Source organism: Harpia harpyja, chromosome 14 (assembly GCF_026419915.1).
Source record: "Harpia harpyja isolate bHarHar1 chromosome 14, bHarHar1 primary haplotype, whole genome shotgun sequence".
Taxonomy (NCBI): Eukaryota; Metazoa; Chordata; class Aves; order Accipitriformes; family Accipitridae; genus Harpia; species Harpia harpyja.
This window is the reverse complement of record NC_068953.1, coordinates 13097392-13116492: the sequence shown is the minus strand read 5'-3', so window position 1 is coordinate 13116492 and position 19101 is coordinate 13097392. Positions and strand designations below refer to the sequence as shown.

At 42.2% G+C, this 19101-nt stretch overlaps 1 protein-coding gene across 4 annotated transcripts in view; it reads right to left on the bottom strand.

Moving 5' to 3' along the window:
- Positions 1–19101, bottom strand: part of SHISA6 (shisa family member 6) — a 273517-nt gene that overhangs the window by 22997 nt on the left and 231419 nt on the right. For 3 of the 4 annotated variants that reach the window (XR_008238333.1, XM_052808630.1, XM_052808628.1), the window contains exon 4: positions 5099–5161. The exons of the other annotated variant lie outside the window; for it this stretch is intronic. Coding sequence is in view for 2 of the 3 variants with exons in the window: in XM_052808630.1 (XP_052664590.1) it covers positions 5099–5161 (63 nt within the window). In the remaining variant the exon portion in view is untranslated. The remainder of the gene's footprint in view (positions 1–5098; positions 5162–19101) is intronic. 4 annotated transcript variants of the gene reach the window in all.

Genomic DNA, 19101 nt, shown 5'->3' with positions numbered 1-19101 from the left:
TTTACCAAGTATTTTTTGAGATGACTATCAAATGCAATGAACTTACATAAAAATTATGATATGAACTTCCTACTAACTATATTATTTAGCAATGTGCTTGTTATTTATATAGATGTAAAAAATGTTTATACAAGACTCTTTTGGTTAGCATAATTAAATATGCACTAAATATAATGAGATAAAACTTCAGCAGCAGTAAAAATAAAGTAATAAGCTTTACAGAAACTGAGCCCAGGCAGTCAACATATATTTCTGTTATAGTTAATGCTACACTGCCTCAGTTCTGTTTTGTGCACTTCACTTTTTTTTTCACATTTTAATGTTTTTATAGGAAAATAATTTTATGTGCTTATTTTGTATAAAGACTGAATAGCTAAGCAAGATATATTAAAGTATCAAAAGATTTACCTGCATTTCATATGTAAAGCTTAGTTGTGCTTAGGGACTAGTACTTGAGCACTCACATTCAGCTTTTACATACAAAAACCACTGCATTTCCAAAAACTTCTGTAGAGTTCTTCATTTACAGCTAAAATCTGCAGCTGATGTAAAACTAAAATCTAGAGGTAAGGAAACCCACGTCAAACTTCTGATTTCAGTGGACTTGAGGTCTGAAGGCCATCACTGAAAGCAGAATTTAGGCTGAGGTTTCTAAAGGACTGTCGATACCTCTATAATGGGACATTCAGTGTCCTAGAAGTGCATTAGGAGCGTGAATAGACTGACACCAGAAGAAAATCAACAGACTTTTTTTAAGATGTGGGATACTCAGAGTCATGCTGGCTAATTCAGAGCCCTCGACAACAGCAGAAATTAAATCCTGGTATTGCAGACCACAGGTTGACATATTCACTTGCCTGTGGTCACTTCTCTTGATCTCCATTGGAAATTGTCTTCCACAACATATCACATTTTCCAAAAACAGGACAGACATACGTTTCACCCCTCTGCAAACCCTCTGTGCCAGCCAGGCAGGGAGAAAAGGGAGACTTTCTTCTCACTCTGTGTTAACTGTGCTGCAAACAGCACTATGCTAATTAAATGATAGCAGCCTGACAGAACAGATTATATGTGATCCCACCATTAATTAGTAGTTATTCCTTCCTGCGTTGGAAGAGTTCAGTGTAATCACATCAGTGATCTCATGGCCACACAACCTACTGTGATGGGCATACCCTTTGCACTGAGGAGCCAAGAGTGGCAAACCCCCAAGCCAGGTTAAAACAGAGGGTCTTGGGATTTTAAACCTGGGAACCTGAAGTTGAAGCTGAACAGCTCAGAGAGCTAAGGTCAAATCTGCTTTTTCTTTTTTTTCCTGGCTCCTTGTGAGCATAGGTTGTGCTTATCCCCTTTAATTTGTTTCTTTACGGGTAAAAAACTGCCACAGTAATACAAAGGCATACTTGCATAATGTGCTGATAGGTATTATGTGCATTCATAGAGGGCCTATCACAGTGGCATCTGCAGGGAGCAGGATGTAGGCAACCGGCTAGCATCAGTCCATGGAAACAGATGTTTTCCATTCCCTGCCTTTCTCAGCTGAACAAAGACAATGTTGCTGATAGGGATACAGTGGGTTGGTCCCAGAATACTGTTTGGTGGAATGGCTGCCCCACTGCACATCTGGATCACTCCCGCACATTGTGATCCTGTTATGATTCCCAAAGCCTTTGGGGAAATGAATGGGTTGGTACCATTTGCTCTACTTTTGCAAAGGACTAGCTGGTACAGGAAGGGGAAAGGGGAGTACAGGGAACTTGGCTTTCATCCCTCGTCCATGAGGAGGTCTCCTGCAGAGCCCTGGGCCCCATGTCTGCCACAGCTAGATTGTGGAAACCCTCCACTCCTCAGTCCCAGGACTGTATGAGTTTGGAAACTCATTGTAATGGGAATTACAGGAGAAGGTAAGAAACCTGTGAAGTTTCTATGATGGTAGGAGATGGGAGAGAGATCACCAGCCCACAGCAGGTGACCTCTCATCCTGACAGGTATTCCAGTTTTCAACAGCTCACGCTTCCCTTCACATATACCAGGTCAAGTGCATCCTTGCTGGGTGCAGCAGTCCTTGGGGAGGCTGTAGGGAGCTCTTCCAGGCGTGGGAGGGATTTTCTGGCTGTTTAGGCTGAAGCGTTGTTTGTTTGGTGGCATGTCACCTACAATTGCTGCTCTGCTTGCTCTATGCTGGTAACCTGAGAACCTTTCTCTGCTTGAGTGAACTGAACTTGGGCCATGTGCAACACAAGGCATGTCTTGAGCCTCATACTGCCTTCTTTCCCTTCTTCTGCTCCTTTCAGATGGTGTCACTGCATGGTGGGTGCTAGAGACAGACTAAGGGACAGAGCTCATGAACATGATGCTCAGAAAGACAGCTTATGTCCACCTACAAATTTGCATAATCACACATAAAATGTACACCATGTCCTACCCAGGAAGGGAATTAAATTAAACCTGTGGTGTTGCTGAACTATCTCAGAATTTCAGCAGTAATTATGAATACTGCAAGCTCTTTTGATGCCTTCTGTGAAAGGTCCAGATATCTTTTTAGACTCACCAAGCAATGGCTTGCCAGCAAAAGCACACATGAATATCACGAACAAAAGTGTCCATAACCACATGGATAACTTAGGAATAAAATATAACTCTGAATCATACAGTTATTTGTAGTCAGATCATTCAAGTCACTTTGTACAACCAACTATTAAGATACAGTAAACACAAGAAATGAGTGGAGAAAAAAAGTGAAAGTTTCTAATCCAAGATCATGCGTATGTCTGCTTTGATTTTTGTTTCTCAAGTACATAAAAACCAAAAGCATCTGTCATGGCCAGAGGGAAGTTTAGCTGGTTTAGCACATGTTGTTACCTTGAGTTATTGAATGCAATAGGGACCTGATGATGGAGCTACTTTGAAACTTCTGGGCAGAGACACAGGTAAACGGGACTGATCTGGCCCTGCTGGGGCAGATCTCAGAACCCAGCATGTACTAGATTTGAAGAACAAGTAGTAAGAACAGAGAAAAGACAATACAATTTCAGCCCTATTACTCCATCTTTTTCTTCTTTTCTTTTTCTCAGGAAAGTAAAAATGTAAACAAAATAAGGAGTCTGAGGAGCATTTGAAGCTGTCAATTCAGGTTCAATAAATACTGCTGTGTCACTGCCAGGTTTAAAGCTGACATTGTTTCTCCTGTGTTTTTTGGGAGATGGAAAAAAACCCCCTAATAATGTAGTCTTAAAACTGAAAGTAACCTACAGGCTGAGGAGCTTCTGACCCACCCTCTAGGAAGGAGAAACACCAAAGATTTTAGGTGACCTTTTCAACGGTAATTGTTCTCCCACCTTTTTTTTCAGCAAAACAGTTCTATACAAGAACACACAACTCGCAATAAATCAATTCCAGAATAGTTATCAAGATGAAGTTTCAGACTTAAAAACAAATGCCAGAACAAAAAGAGTAACAAATACAGAGATTCAGACCTGCAAGAAGTGTATGTTAAGATGGGATTTACCCATCACTTGCTGGTTCCCCAGCAGAAGGAAGGTTCCAGCTGAAAATGTTGGAGGAATATATCACATACAAAGGATAATGGGTGCAGGGAAGAACAAGGACAAGACCAAGACAAGGTAGCAGCAGAAGAGGGAAGAAAGCAAAGAGGACCTGGGGGTTCATTCAGAGGTTGGACTGATTGTACAGAGACAGGGGGAACCACTGATTTGGGTGGCAGTGACTGGTCTGGATTTAGATGAAGCCAGGAAGCTGCAGGTGATTTGACTGTGTGGTCTGTGATTTCTACGATGTAGGGAGGGACATGCTGCCCACACTCAACTGCTAAGCTGGGGTCAAGTACATCAAAAGGAGGAGGGAGCTAGGGCAGAGGAGGCAGAAGGGCTAGAGGGACAGGGCTGAGCAGAGAGGGGAAGGGTTTCTGGCCATGGAGGAAGCAAAGAAACATCTCCAGGCTGGGATGAGATGGTGGAAACAAAGGGGAAAACAAACGAGTGTCTTTGAATAGCATCTGAACTCTCAAAACTGGCTAAAGGATGACATGGGCATCCCCAAGTTTATTAGGTCAAGAGGGCTGGATAGAGAGGTGCCAACAAATGTGCCCACCCATATGCAGAGGTAAGACAAATGAAAATCATGGTTTTTCAGAGCTCAGCAAGAGCACTGTCAGGGGTATTAACACATATTGGTACAAAGACCAAACCCAGGGAAGCTTTGGAGGAACTCTGGAAGGCCTGCTCTCACTCTAAAGAGGGATGACCAGACAGGTTATATGGTGGTGATAGGCTGCCCCAGACATCTCCTGAGGTGTCACTTCTGAGGTTATGGGGATAGGTCAGTGCTGGTCCACCCTGTGGTGGGCATAGGGACATGAAAGGTGCTCTGGGTTTCATAAGTTCCTATGGTCAGAGAAATGACATGTTTCCACAATAAAATAAAGGGGATTTTGAAGGGTGTGAGAGCAACCACTGCAACTGGTTTAGAAAGAGGCATTTCTGTTATGAAAGTGGGCAGGGGGACTCCTGAATCTCTTCATGGTCTTTACCTATCCTGCATACTAGAAAGTAGAGGACATTGTGCAGAGAATCAGGGACTTCAGTAGGTTGTCCTAACCAGACCCATGCAAGTATGGGCTGGGCAACTTGGATTTAGCTGTGAACCCAATCTCTGGCCACTTATTGTAATGCCAAAATCATGTCAGCTTAAGAGCCCTTGGCCCATGTTCACTGTCCTTATAACCTATCTTAGAAATATGCACAAGCAGCACTATGAGCTGGGTGGCTTGGCTGACAAGATGGACCCTTGGCCGGTTAAACCTGACAGCATCTTGCTGATGTGGATGGGAGAAAGGAGCAATCAGACATGGGGAAACACACAGTTGATGGCTAAAGTTATAAAAGACTGGGCCATATTTCATTGTGTGCAGTATTTAAAAATACGGTGCTATGTTTAATGTTAATGGAAACCATCATTCATGCATCATTGCCATAGGAACATTTCTATTAACATTAAACATACTTTGATACCAGTAAATCTTACTGGCTGGCAGAGGAAAGTTACAACGTGTGTAATTTTGCTCTTTGTTTTCTCTTACCATGTGTAGGTGTCTGGGTGGCACTGTTTAGTATCAGGTGATTATAATTTTGTTCTTGGTCATCTGAAATTCACAGAAAAAAAAATCCTTTTAAGAAACAGCTTAGCATACCCACTGATCTGCAGATGATAATTACAGCTCACAGTATTCACAGGAAATCTCAGCATGATTAAAAAAAGGAGAAGAAAATGCTTAAGAAAGCAGAAGATTCTGTTATGTAGTTCACTTAAAATTCCAGATGCAAGAAGAATACGATAATGGGAAGCTGCTCCCCTTCTGCTGAGCCTGCAAATTAGAGTTATCTGCAAAGGTAAGAAGCATGTCCAGACAGGAAGAAACCACAACTGGTATACCGACATCGGTGGTGTGTTCCTGGGAACTGCTGGAATCTCGCAGCCCTTACTCCACTGCTCCATCTCCATCCAGCATGGAGGTTTTCAGGACATTAGCCCCAACTACATGAAAAACACTTTCCCACTGTGACTGCAACCACAACAACAATGTCCTGTGTGAGTACAGGGAAAGATCAAATAAGTGGCCTCATAAACACAGGAGGTAAATAGGTGCACATGGACTGTAGATCTCCCTCCCCTGAGAAATGAAAATCCTGCAAGACCTCATGCATTCAGTATTAAATGCATCATGCTGCAAAGTAGGAGGAACAATCAATGGCAGAATGACTGCTACCATTGTGGTTAGTAACTACCCTTTGGGTTGGAAAATTACTTTCTCTCTTTCTCACTGTAATAAACCATTAAATAAGTGACTGCTGATAAACTGTCATCTTTAGTTTCCAGACAAGTCTTCAATAAGGAATGAATTCTTTGTCTGGCTCTTTACAACCCATTATGGCACTGTAGTAAAGTAGGGTGAGATGAGATTTCAAGAAATCTTCTTGCATCTCATGCTCTCCTGGTGCAGGATTGGCTAGTCTGATGTCTAGTCTGCTATTCTTAATAACCTATCATTGATATTTCACTTTCTCCCCAGATCTGTTTCATTAGGTCTTTCTTACTGCTTTTTAGGCCAATTTCTTCTTTCCTGTCTACCAGGGACATGGAGAAAATCCCTCTTATTTCTGCAATAGCTCTTTACAACAAAGCTGTTACTATGTGTTCCCTTAACTTTATTCTTCAAGCCAAACAATGCCATTTCCTTTATGTTTCCCTGTAAAACTTGCTTTTCCTTTGATTATTGTCATTCTAGCATTCTGTGCTCTCTCTGATTGACCTAGATCCTTCTCAAGTCTGGAATACAGTCTGGGACATGTTTCTGAGACGAGACCTTTCAAGTGCAGAGCGGAGTGCCTGGATTTTTCCCAGTCATCTACTCTTGTTCACACAAACTTGCACGATATTTTTTTTCCTGGTTCATGTCAAGTATGTGATCCTTTATGACTCCTTATTTCTTTTGCAAAGAACTGCTACTTGTCCAATTGTTCTTCAACACATACAAGGCTTTTTAGTATTCCTGTTTCAGTCCAATGTGTAGCATTTTTCTCCATTTAATCAATTTATTTTCAGTCTATTTCTCCAATTTGTCAGGAACATTTTAAATTCTAATCCCATCCTCTAATAGACCTATGGTCATCCAAGCTTTGTATCATCTGCAAAATTAATAAGCAAATTCCTTTTCCACCAGTAACAAAAAGACTAAATGCAGAACCACATCAGTTCATCCTTTTACTGATAATTTAGTTACCTTTTTGGTTAGTCAGCCATTATGGTACCTACCCCATAGAGGTTCATTAAGAACATGCTTCTCAAACTAGTCTTGCATTACTTCCCAGAAACTGCTGAAAATCTTGCTAAGGGCATGATCTTTAATACAAGCTATTTCTCCCTAGCCACAAAACACAGTAAAAAATAAATATAAGATTAGCTTGACATGATTTGTTTCTGAGAAGTCCACGTTGGCTGCTATTTTATCTCACTGGAAACTCATGTCCCTGCACAGCATGTTGAATGTCTGTGCACAGCCAGGATTAAAATCTGAGGTTATTTATTTGGATGACAACAGACTGGACACCTTAGCTTACATCTCCATCTAGAAAACAGGCACTCATTGTATACACAGGCAGCTGAAAACAGAGAAAGGATATTAGCCTGGCTACCAGTATTTGATGAGCAAACGTTGAAAGGAGATCAGGTTCACGTAGACTCCTGAAGTGCCCTTGAATAAGTGGCCTACAAATCACCTAAGTTAGAATATTCCTTTTGATCCTTCACTGCTGGTTACTTTTAGCAAGTAAGAATCCTGCAGTAACTACTTTTGTAATTTTACTTCAGTTTCTGTTCCTCCATATAGTCTAATTTCACTTTAACATGAAAACTGGACCAGAGGATGGGTGGGACGAATAAGAAACTGGATATTTCTGGAATCCCTGTAACTGTCCAGAGGGATTTTCAGAGATACGGGATCAGATGGGACACTTTGCATCTACTTTCCAGTAAGCATGATACAGAATCCTGCTCACTAATTTCTGCATCAGGTTTTAACTGTTTCTGGAGTTCAAACAGATCTTCTCAGTAATATGATTTTAAAAGACTGTATGTGATGGTAAGTCTGATACACGTCTAAAAGAACTAGCTGCAGTATTTTTAGTCTTTATTACAAAAACCCACAATATACTTTAGTTCTTAACTGAATAATCTATTAGATCTTTCATATTTTCTGGTGGGACTAAGAAAACAATTTATTACTAGAAAACTCTTCCACATGTAGATGTTTCTAGATCATGAGGCTTGTCAATCATCAACTTGATTATTCTCTTAGATAATCTAAATATTCTGTGCTTCTGAAAAGCTGTGGGGCCAAGGTCTGGGCCAGTATGTATAGACTTAATCAGATTTGGTTCATGACATCATTGTCAAGCAGAAATGTGTTTTGAATGTTAATATCAATATTGAATATTGACCGGTGTTTAATCATTGTAGCCAGCAGCAGGCCTGCCAGACACACCGCTTTGGAGCAGTCTCTTCTATGCAAAATTTTTAGTGGTTTTTTTGGTTGCAAAGGCAGCTGTTATGTACATTAGGGGCATCTATGTCCTGAGAACAACTGTTTCTCTCTTATGGCTGGTTTTCTGTTATCAAATTCATAAAAATACAGAATTACTGAGGCTGGAGGCACCTCTGGAGATCATCTAGTCCAACCTCCCTCACAAAGCAGGATCAGGTAGAGCAGTGGCCCAGGACCATGTTCATTAGAGTTTTGAATATCTCCAAGGATGGAGACTCAAATCCTCTTCCAGTGTTCAACCACCCTCACAGTAAGAAAGTTTTTTCTTATGTTTAAGTGGAATTTTCTGTGTTAAAATTTGTGCTCATTACCACTTGCCCTGTTACTGGGCACCACTGAGAAGAGCCTGGTTCTATCTTCTTTACTTACCCATCAGTTATTTACATATATTGATGAGATTTCCCTGAGCCTTCTCTTCTCCAGGCTGAAAAGACTCAGTTCTCAGCCTCTCCCATTACAACAGATGCTGCAGTCCCTTAAACATCTTCCTGGACCTTTGCTGGACCCACTCTAGTTTGTCTGTGTCTCTCCTGTACTGGGGAGCCCATCCCTTGTCCCAGCACTACAGATGATTCTCACCAGTACTGAGCAGAGGGAAAGGATCACTTCCCTTGACCTTCTAGCAACACTCCTCCAAATGCAGTCCAGGATGCTGGTGGCCGCCTTTGCCACAAGGGTGCATTGCTAGCTCATGTTCAACTTGGTGTCCATCACGTATTTTATCAGTTATTTTACCCACCATTTATTACCTTATTTATAAGTTATTAAATCTGTTTTTGAAAGTTGCAAACTAGGTAGTAAGTAATGAGCCTGTAGTATTTTTTTGATGACCTCTCCTTGACATTTGCAGCTGATAAGTTCATTGAGCATGACTAAATTGCTATACAGCCACTTCTCTCCTGAAAGCCTTAGAAAGTAAGATATTTCCCCAGGAGGTCTCCATCCTTCCACATGCTTTGTATAGTAGCCTGTTGTTCCTATGCTAGTCCCTCTGGCTTTCAGCCAGGTGTAGGGCTGCGGTCATACAGGGTAGCTAAGGACAGCAAGGACTTCCAGCCTGGCTATAGCAAAGCTAATTTACAAATCAAATTGCAGAAAACATCCAAACTGTTTGTCCTCTTCTCAACTAATGTTGCTTACACACTACAGGAGCTGACAGATAAAAGGTTACACAGAGATGGAGACACTTGTGTGTGTGAAATGCAAGCATTTAAGACAGTAGCAGACATAAATTGAACACGTCAATTGTTCCAGAAGGGAAACAAGAGGTTTCTCTCTCCGGAAAACACAGAGTACTCCAATGCAGTCACTTACTCTCACAACCTCACTCCTGGGTCAAAGTGTGTCTTCATGGAGGACAATTACACTTGCATCTACATAAGTGTCCTGAAACCAGGACAATAAGTAGGAACTATTGTCTTCTGATTTTTATCAGCTTTCCATTTCACCCCAAATACTTTCTCTTTTCCCCTTCCCTTCCCTTCCCTTTTTTTGCCTCTAAAAAACTCAGGTGCTTTGAGGCTACTGCTTAAGAAATGGCATCCAAAATATAGTCAGACCTTGAATTATTGGCATTTTCACGTGGCTGAGCTAATCAGACATCTCAATGCAGCACTGGGCTTCATTTACCACTTCTGTAGCCTTTTGTAAACACTTTCTAAGCAATAAAATGCTTTAAAATGATGGCTGAGCCTTCCTGCACCTCTTCAGGTTTAACAAGATAATGCTGTTAATTGTGAAGTGCCAGTTAGGCAGAAGCATATCTATTGTTGAGACAAGGATCTGAGTTCAAAGCTATTTACTAGGAAACTCCATTAGGGAAATAAAGGATTCACAGTGCTCTGAATTGCCAGACCACAATACGAAATATCTAAGCACAGCTGGAGGAGTGATCAGATACAATAACCAGCAGAAAGAATGAGACATTTTACTGGCAGAAGGGAAACCAGTGCTCCCAGCCGCTTTGCAATCTGGGAGAAGACATGTGGAAAGACAGGGGTTTTAAGGTCTTCAGGTTTTTTTCCAAAGGAAATGGTTTCACATAGTAAGGACAGAACAAAATGCTACATCCCATGCAATTATATCTGTGGTCTCTATGTGAATTCAGTAACCGCTGCTCTGAGAAATACATTTTCACCCACGCGGGGAAGAGGAGTCTGTGATGGGGTGCATTTATGAAAGGAGAAGGGAAGATACTGTTGGAGGGGATGAGCTACTGCAGGGAGAAAGAGAAGTCTATAGGTACTGGGAAATGCTAAGGGACAAGTTTCTGCCTAGATGGCCTTGCTGCCATGCTGAGGTGGCCCTTCTGCTGCAGCTGCCAACCTAAGGACTCCAGAAACTCTCAGTGCTGCTGGGTAGGATCCACCAGTAAGTACCTCGTTACCTTAGAGTACAGTGAAACCAACCCAAATGTAGGCTGCTGCTGACAGGAGCAAGGCAGCCCCATCTCCTGCCCTGACAGTCTCCCTGCAGGTGAGCCTGTACAGCTGCCCCGCAAATCCTGGGGAAGTGACCCAGCTGAACACGCAACATGCACAGCACCTTAAGCCAGACTGGTCCCCAACCAGGCTCCCCACCCTGCAACCGCAACCCCCTGGCCACCAGTGCCAGCACCCATGGGCCCTAGCACCCTACTTCTACTGGTTGCAGTGACATCTTGGACCCTGAAAAGGGGAAATCTTCCAAGTTCAGCACCTAGGGGAGCAAATGAGCCTGCGCACCACCGCTGAGTCCTTGCTGTCTCTCTTCTCCCTATCACTTCGTCACATTTCTCCATGTCTCTCCATGGAGGTGACATTCAGATAGGCTGGTAGCCCAACACGGTCAGACCAGGTGTCTCTTGCAGGAAGAGGTGGTTTCTGCTGCGCCGGGAGTCAGGGTTCAGGCAGCTGTGTGAGAGGGGTTCAGGTGAGCTCCTAAACTTCCCCAAGAGCCTCTCTCCTTAGTGTCCCCAGCCTGTGTTTGAAGACAGAGAGGAGGGATCCCTCTATTAATTCCTGAAATTTCACTGAGAGTGCACATGCATTTTTTCAAAGACTTAGTCTAGGATCAGCTGTGGCATCTAACAATTGATTTCAAGAAGCTCAGGCGTCTTCTCCACGGAGGATGATAAAACATGAAGCTGTAATTTTCCCAGTGAATATGGAGAGTTCTTTATGGTCCTGTAGTAGCTGAGTGACTTTGGTGTTGGGGCAACATCACCCCCCTCAGACGTCTCTGGGCAATGGTCTCCATGAGTGCCCAGAGCAAGTCAGGATCTGGTCCTGGGGACCTGAGAGCACCCTAATGGGCAACTGAAATCAGAGCATCTGGGTTAGCTCCGGGTTGGGATGCTGCTGGACAACCTTTCCGACCCTTCTCCACAGAGGCGGGTCTCCTCATCTGCTGAGGTATTGATCTCAGCATTGAAAGGAGCTCTTCTTCCCATGGTCACGACTGACAGCTCTGATTTGCAGCATGAATCACTAACTGAATTGTCTGTCTGAAGCTGTGAAACCCTGGGTAACTGATGAAGAAAACCTTAAATAGCCCCCAAAGAGTTCCCATTGCACTTCCTATCCAGGAGAGCCTCTCAAGAAACAATCTTTTTGCATAAGGACTTAACCTTTCCTTTGGTACTTGGTTTTAGTCTTCTCTGGGGTATATTTTTTTCAGTCTCGGGGATTTTGTATGTGTTTATTGTTAATAAAACCTAGATTTATTGTGTTCTATAATGGAAAAAATTTCAAGTGTCAGAATATGGGAAGAAAACGCTGTATTTTCCAGCCTGTCTTTCCTAATAAAGTTCCTTATAAAAACTGCAAAGCAAGGATATTTTTAATATATGCCAACTATATTATAGATACGTGATAGTTCTGACAGTCATGCAATATTTTGCATTAGTTTTACAGTATTTACTGAAGTACTGGGAACTGCTCTGAAATCTGTAGTCTACAGGACAAAAGAAATGGACTAAACAGGAACAATCAGCCTATGAAATACAATTCCTTGCCTTCTGCCCCTCTGGTCTTTTCAGCAACCTCAGCATTTGCCTACCTTCAACCTTATTCCCCAGCTGAGATTTTCAGAGAAGGATGTAACAAGCGGTTTATTTTCCTGATGACAAGATAACTGTTTGGCATCTGCACTAATGAAGAGAAAATCCCTTTCAAGGGCTAATCTTCCAGGGTACTTAAATATGACAAAAGACTTCAGGCTTTAGGAACTGAAAGAAATGCAGACCCTAAAGGCAAGAAGGAAAGCAGACCAAAAACTGATGATGAGAATGTAAATACTTTTGGCATAAAGCTACTCATTTATCATCTGCCTGCCCCCCTCTGGCATTTTCTATTCACTATTTGTAGTCCAGAGGGGAACCCTTGAGCAGATGTCCTTTAACTGCTGCTATGCTGCTGGTCAAGCAAAGCTGAGCAGGGTGCCTGGACAAGGGGAGCAGGCGTCAACCCTTTGCTATTCAAAGCCTTTTCTCATTAGTTTAGATTAGACAGAGATGGTGGCAGACAGCAGCTCCCAGCATGAAGTGCCATCCCAGGGAACTGGGGAGGCTAAGCCCATGGTCCCCTCCTAAGGGAGGTCTGTCCAGCCAGCCAGGACTCTGCAGTGCCTTATCAGAGGTGATGAGCATATGAATACTTAGCCTAATAGATCATTAAATCCCAGCTGTCTTTCATGTACATTAGCCAATAACTGATTACTCTATACTTTTTATGCTGTGAATATCCTGCTTGCAGAGTGTTTCTGCACCTGGCTAACAATACCCAAACAAACTGACCCCTAAAAAAGGGACTGTAGCAAGGGGCACACAAGACAAAAACAAAAATTAAGCTACTAGTAAAGTCAGCATGTCAGTCATTAAAGGGGTTGGAAATGCCAGATTAAAGGCTGTCCCCAAATCCTTAATTTGATATTCATTATGTCAGGTTTTTGTTCTACCATTCCAGCCTATTTTTCAACTGTAATCCTGTGACTCATTCATTGAACAGGATGCTTGGGGAATAAGGCAGCTATTCAAGAGTTATTTTAATCCTCATTAAGCGGTGAATGGCCCTGTTCTTTAGTATCCCACGCCATCCAAATCCTGCACTGATTATGGAACTGTTATTTTCCATGCAGGCTTTCCTCTATCGCTCCTCTAAGCCTCACAAACAGCTTTCAGACTCCCATCACAGGTAGGGTGGGGTCTGTCAGCCCCAGATTTAAGATGAGCCAGAAAGCAATTGAACTTGCATCTGCAAGGTTTTATTACTTTTGAGGAACAGCCATGGAACGCTCAGGTCAGATTTTTCAGGTCACATAGGGGATTTTTAATAGGATTTTGCAAGCATAAATCAGATGCTAATTAATCATACCACTTTTGTGGGGAAGGTAAGGCAGGTGCAACTGTTCCTGGTTTACATGTGGGGAAAAGGATGAAGGCAGGTGGAATCACTCCCCTGCGGCCACACAGTAACATGAGGAGGACTGGAAATGCTCCCCCCAGCCCAGTTCAACCCCAGGCTTGTTACTCTCCATCACAACCCTGCCGGGCACAGCAAGAGCACGCCCTGCCTGACTATGGCTGTGGCAGCTCACTGGAGCTCGACACTTTTGAAAATCATGTTGCAGTTGTTTGAAACTTAAGGAACAAGAAACCAAAGCAACTTTGAAAGGCTCTGATTAACTGACTATCTCAGCTTCCTCCAGGCCTTTCCCACAAGGCAGATGCTGCTGTTTCACCCACTGCAGCAGAGCCTCCCAGGAGTGCCCCCATACCCTCAGACAGAAGCTCCCCTCCTGCCCGCCCCGCTGTGTGCCCTCCTGAGCAGCATCACTGAGGGCAGCCAAAGCTGTCACCACTGGCACGGTTGCGCGGATGCTCTGTGTTTTGCTGGCATAGCAAGGTCAGGCAGGAGGCTAGTGTTTCTTACACCTGGAGCTGCTGCAGACTTGTCAGCAGGATTTGCACTGTGGACTTGGCTGCAGGAACTCCCTGGCAGGGGCAAGAGAGAGTCTGGTTCACCTGGATGCCAGTCAAGTGCTTACCCTGCCGGCCTCCTCGAGCTGTCATTTGGTGCCTCATACTTCTCACATCCTGGGACTGCTACAAGCCTCCTTCACTGTACAGCAGTGACTTTATGCCCAGAGCTACTCTGTCCAAGCAATGCTCAAGGCAGATATCTTTTCAGAAAATACCCGTCAAGTAACTAAAAACTGTATGAGTTAACATTTCACAGGAAACTTCAGCTCTGTCGTTTGCTGTTTTTTGACCTCTTGTTTCTACACTTTAAATGGAAGTCTTTCTAAACTGTAGGGACTTTATATATAGTTACAGGCAGAGTTTAGTCTACCCAGAAAGGGAAAGAAATGGCAGAAACCATTGCTCTGGATGAAGTAATTGCTCTAACCGAGCAAGTTCCTGATGGAAAGCTATGATTTTGCTGTTGGACTTGCTACAAACAGTGTTTCTTCTCGGTAGATTTTTTTAATGTGAGTGTGCTTGTATTATCTACAGGCATGTAACACATGAGTGCATGTGCTATGTGCATTTAGATGCTGACCCATACATATATGTACCACCCGGTCCCCATGGCAGAAAAGCAGAGCGTGTGTGAGGACAGGGGTCATTTAACTTCTTTACATTTTTGACTTTGCAACAGGTAGGTATGTGTCTTGCAGTCGTAACTGCTTCACAGCAATGGGTATTGTTCATTCATTATTTTAAGGCTCTAGGAGATGGAGGATTAAATGAACTGTAAGAAATCAAGGAGGAGGTGAATGTACAGCTGCAGGTGAAAAATACTCAGCTGCAATGGGCACTGAAGTTCTGGAGGTTACATCTGACCCCTTCAGAAAACCAGCATGGCCCACTGAACTATGCCAAAAAAACAGGTGGAAAATAATCCTTCTCCCCCAAACATCTGAGTAAAAATGGGTAGCATGAGGAGGACTGCCTCTTTAAACAGGGCTTTATGTTCACTCAAAAAATATATGTCTCCTCTGTTGAAAATATGCACAAACACACACTCATTCACAGTGGATTCTCTTCCTCCCACACACACCTTATACCCAGCGACGGAACAAGTACCATGTAAACCATGCCCACTCATGAACTCCCTACACACAAGCATATTTCTCCTTCACAGTGCATTTATGTAGATACTCACTGACTCTTTCAAAAGCATCAAAGTGCCAAACTGCAAAAGCAAACTGTCTGGAAGAACTTGGTATGAGGAAAATACAACTTTTGTTTTTGAGCAACTACAGCTAAAAAGTACACCTACAGAAAAACAAAACCACGAGAAGTATATTTCTCAAGCTTGGCTAAAATGTTATTTTAAAAAACAGCAACATAACAGTGAAGATAAAGGTTACGCAGAGCTCCAAATATCTCTCTCCAAGGAAACTGATGCCTTTTGAAGCATCTTTGGAAAGGCTGTTTTCTTGATGAAGAAATGTTTTTTTCCTCCATGTAGACAACGGAGTATGAGGTCTATCAAAAAGGGCAGCTTTTCCCAACGTTAACAGAGCCTTGCTAGACTCACCAGCAGGAGGCTCTGGAAAAGAGACATATCCCGCATGGGAATTTCTCAACAGCAATGTTTCTGATTTTAGAAAACAATAATTACAATGACACCCATCCCCCAGAATGGGAATGTTTGAACTCACTTTTGATCTGGAGTTTAAAATCTCTCCATAGCATTTCAGATTTTATTTGCTCTGATTTTCTTTGTTTCTAATTTACTTAGTTCTGCCCTTTCTTGCACGTTCCAGCGTAAGTCAGGAAAAAGAAGTGGTGAAATAAATAGAAGAAATCCAGATGAAGAACAAGGACTTTCTTTCTGGGAGAGAAAGCTCTGCACAGCTCATGGCAAATCCCATAGGATGAACTTAGTTGGTGTTGACAGTCAGTGCCTGGGATCCTCTCTGTGTTTGAGAACTTCACACTGACTTTCCAAACACAAAGTAATTAGATAAATATGGACTGGTTTTCTCAAAAAACAAACAGCTGAGCAGGCTGCATGACTAACGTTAGATAGCAATGCACAAACAGCATCTGGGGGAGCAGTCCTGGATGCTAACCTTTGGAAACACGTTTAAAATATGCAGATCACGGTGAAAACATATGGTCAGAATAGAACAAAATATGTCCTTTAAAGGGCATTTCTGAAGATGAAGTTGATTTTAGAAGTTATAAACAGTATGGGTTTCTAAAGCAGGATTAGTTAAATGCAATCTTTTGTGGAACACAGCCAACTATTGCACATTCGGAGTGGAGAGATAATTATGCTAATACCTTTAGAAGAAACACATGGTCGTTTTTAAACCCATGGTATTGGCAGGAAGGAGAAGGAAACGGAATGCGAAGTCCTCCCTGTTTTTCCCTCTTTGATGAAGTACAAAGAGAAACAAAAAGTGACGACGAAATCACTGCAAGAAGGGCTCTCCAGCGAGTCCAGTGGGGCTGGACTGTGCTTCCACTTTGAGAGCAGAAGTCAAAGACCCTATTCACTGCTGTACCTTAGGAAACAGCCAGGGGTGCCTGGTTGTCCCATCGTACTCTCTCTTTATACTGAAAAGACACAGAATTTAGCAAAAAGCTAAAAGTAGAAGCCTCCTTGCTTGTTACACTCCAGGCATAATTCACAGAAAAAAAGTCTTATTTGGATTCCCATGGAACCAAATGGCTCAGAATTGGTGCTTGTCCTGTCACCCAGGCCATTACAGGAGGATGCCCAGGGACACAGCGAGGAGGGTGGGCTGCCAGCTTGCACGGAGTAGACTAGAGTCCAGCAGGGCTTTTCCAGCCTCTGTTCTGGCTTAGGAGTGATAAAGTGCCACTTTATAACCAACATGATGATCAAGATAAGCAGACTCTTAACACATCAACTGGTTTTAAATCACTCTCAAGTCATAGAAATTCACTTGCTCTTAATCAGCCAGCAAGACATGGCCAGCATCAAGGTGTTTGGACAGAGAAGCAGGGACTTTATATTACTCTCTGCTAGGGGCCAGGAAAAAGAATGTATGTGTTGTGATTTTTTGAAGTTTACTTTGTCCTTTTGCTGATTTCTAGCATTTTCTATTCCTAGATGCAGGACTTGCTTGCATGCTTGTTAACTGCTAAACATGGCTTTGGGCCAGTACTTTATAGACAATTAAGATCCAGATACAATCTAACACTGATCATATTCTTAACTTTAAGCATGTAAGGGAAGTCACTAGCACTAATCAAGCACTTAAAATGAACCATGGGCATAAGGGCTTTATTAAGGCAAAAAGAAAATGGCACTATGTTAAGGAAGAACTAAAAGCTCTATTTAAATCCATCCCTAATCCTAGCAGTAATTAAGCAGATGGTTAACTTTAAGCATCTGCTTAAGTCTAACTGAAGTCACATTAAACAGTGGCTTTCAAAGTAGCACTTCTGTAGAAATATCTGCATATGACAGTGTCAAAATCTAGCTTTTTACTATTAAATACCTTTTCTGTTCCTGCAGTGTTTCCATTCCATCAGACTTGATCTGGGACAAGGTGACACATACTCTTTGAAGGAGCTGAGGACAGATGTACTAACTGACCACCAGCAGTACTATGTTCCTCATGTGAAACCCAGATCCTTGGATATTTTATGCATGCTTATTATTTTAATTTTTTAAAAATAAATATTTAATTTAAAAGCCCTTTTCCATATGTTGTAATTAGAAATTTTCTGCTTGGCCAATTAAAAAACAGCTGAAATGATGAACTACTTTTTTTTTTTTAAATAATTTTTTTTTGTATGTTTGTAAGTCTCAGAGCAACTTAGATGTTAGTAAAATTAGATTACTGTTAAAGGGAAAAAAAAAGTCATTTAAAAAGAGAAAATCTTGATGTGCTTAGAAGAACTTTCTTTTTTGGGAAAGCAGGGTGGAGTTCTACACAAGCAGGGGCTGAGTGTGATCTCTCTGTATGTCTGGTATCAACCTTACACAGACATTAAAGTCCAGCTAGTCCAGGAAACCTGCCTTGATTTCAGTGTACCAAATTGCTTGGCACGTTGAATGGTGTCTAAGTAATTAATCCCTCTATACTGACAATAACTTACAGTATTTATTGTATATTTAGGTTTGCTCAAACAGGTCTTATTTTGGGAAATCCTATGATAACTACTGAAGTAACACCTTTAAAACTAGTGCTGCTAGTTGTGGCATCCTGATAACTATTTCCATAGTGTCCTGGGTTCATCTGGGATAGAGTTAATTTTCACAAGAAGCTGGGACAGGACACAGCCAGGACAGCTGAGCTGAAATAGACAAGGGGATATTCGATACCATATGACATCATGCTCAGTATATAACTTGGGGGAGCTGGCCGGGGCAGGAAGAACGGGCTGGGCATCTGGTTCCAGGTGGTGAGCAATTGCATTGTGCATGGCTCATTTTGTATGTTCTTTATTTTTATTATTATTATTATTATTGTTATTATTACTACTATTATTATTACTTCTCTCTTTGTGTTGTCCTATTAAACTGTCCTTATCTCATCCCATGAGTTTTTAACTTTTTCTTCCGATTCTCCTCCCCATCCCACCGGGGGAGGGGAGGAGTGTGCGAGCGGCCACGTGGTGCTTAGTTGCTGGCTGGGCCTAAACCACAACATATAGAAAATGAGCATCCCCTTAAATAAATGCTTGTGTGTCCAATTGTCTCAGTTTTAGCAGAATTGTAGTATTTTATCATAAATCTCTAAAGCCCCAGGTTCTTGAATAATTTGATTAGGTAGGAATTTCATCTGTCTGTTCATTAAAGGGAGATCACTGCCTCCTTTTTTGTAAAGAAAAGGCAGCAACACTTTGCACCTTGAAGGCCCTGAAGGCAAAAGGCAAACAAAAGACATCAACATTTATTTATTTTGAACCTGTGATTTTTAATCCAACCTCAGATTTGTTTTCAGATCTCATTTGTGGTTTCCTTAACATGTGTGGTTGGCAATACTGAAACTCCTCTGATAACTTATGCAAT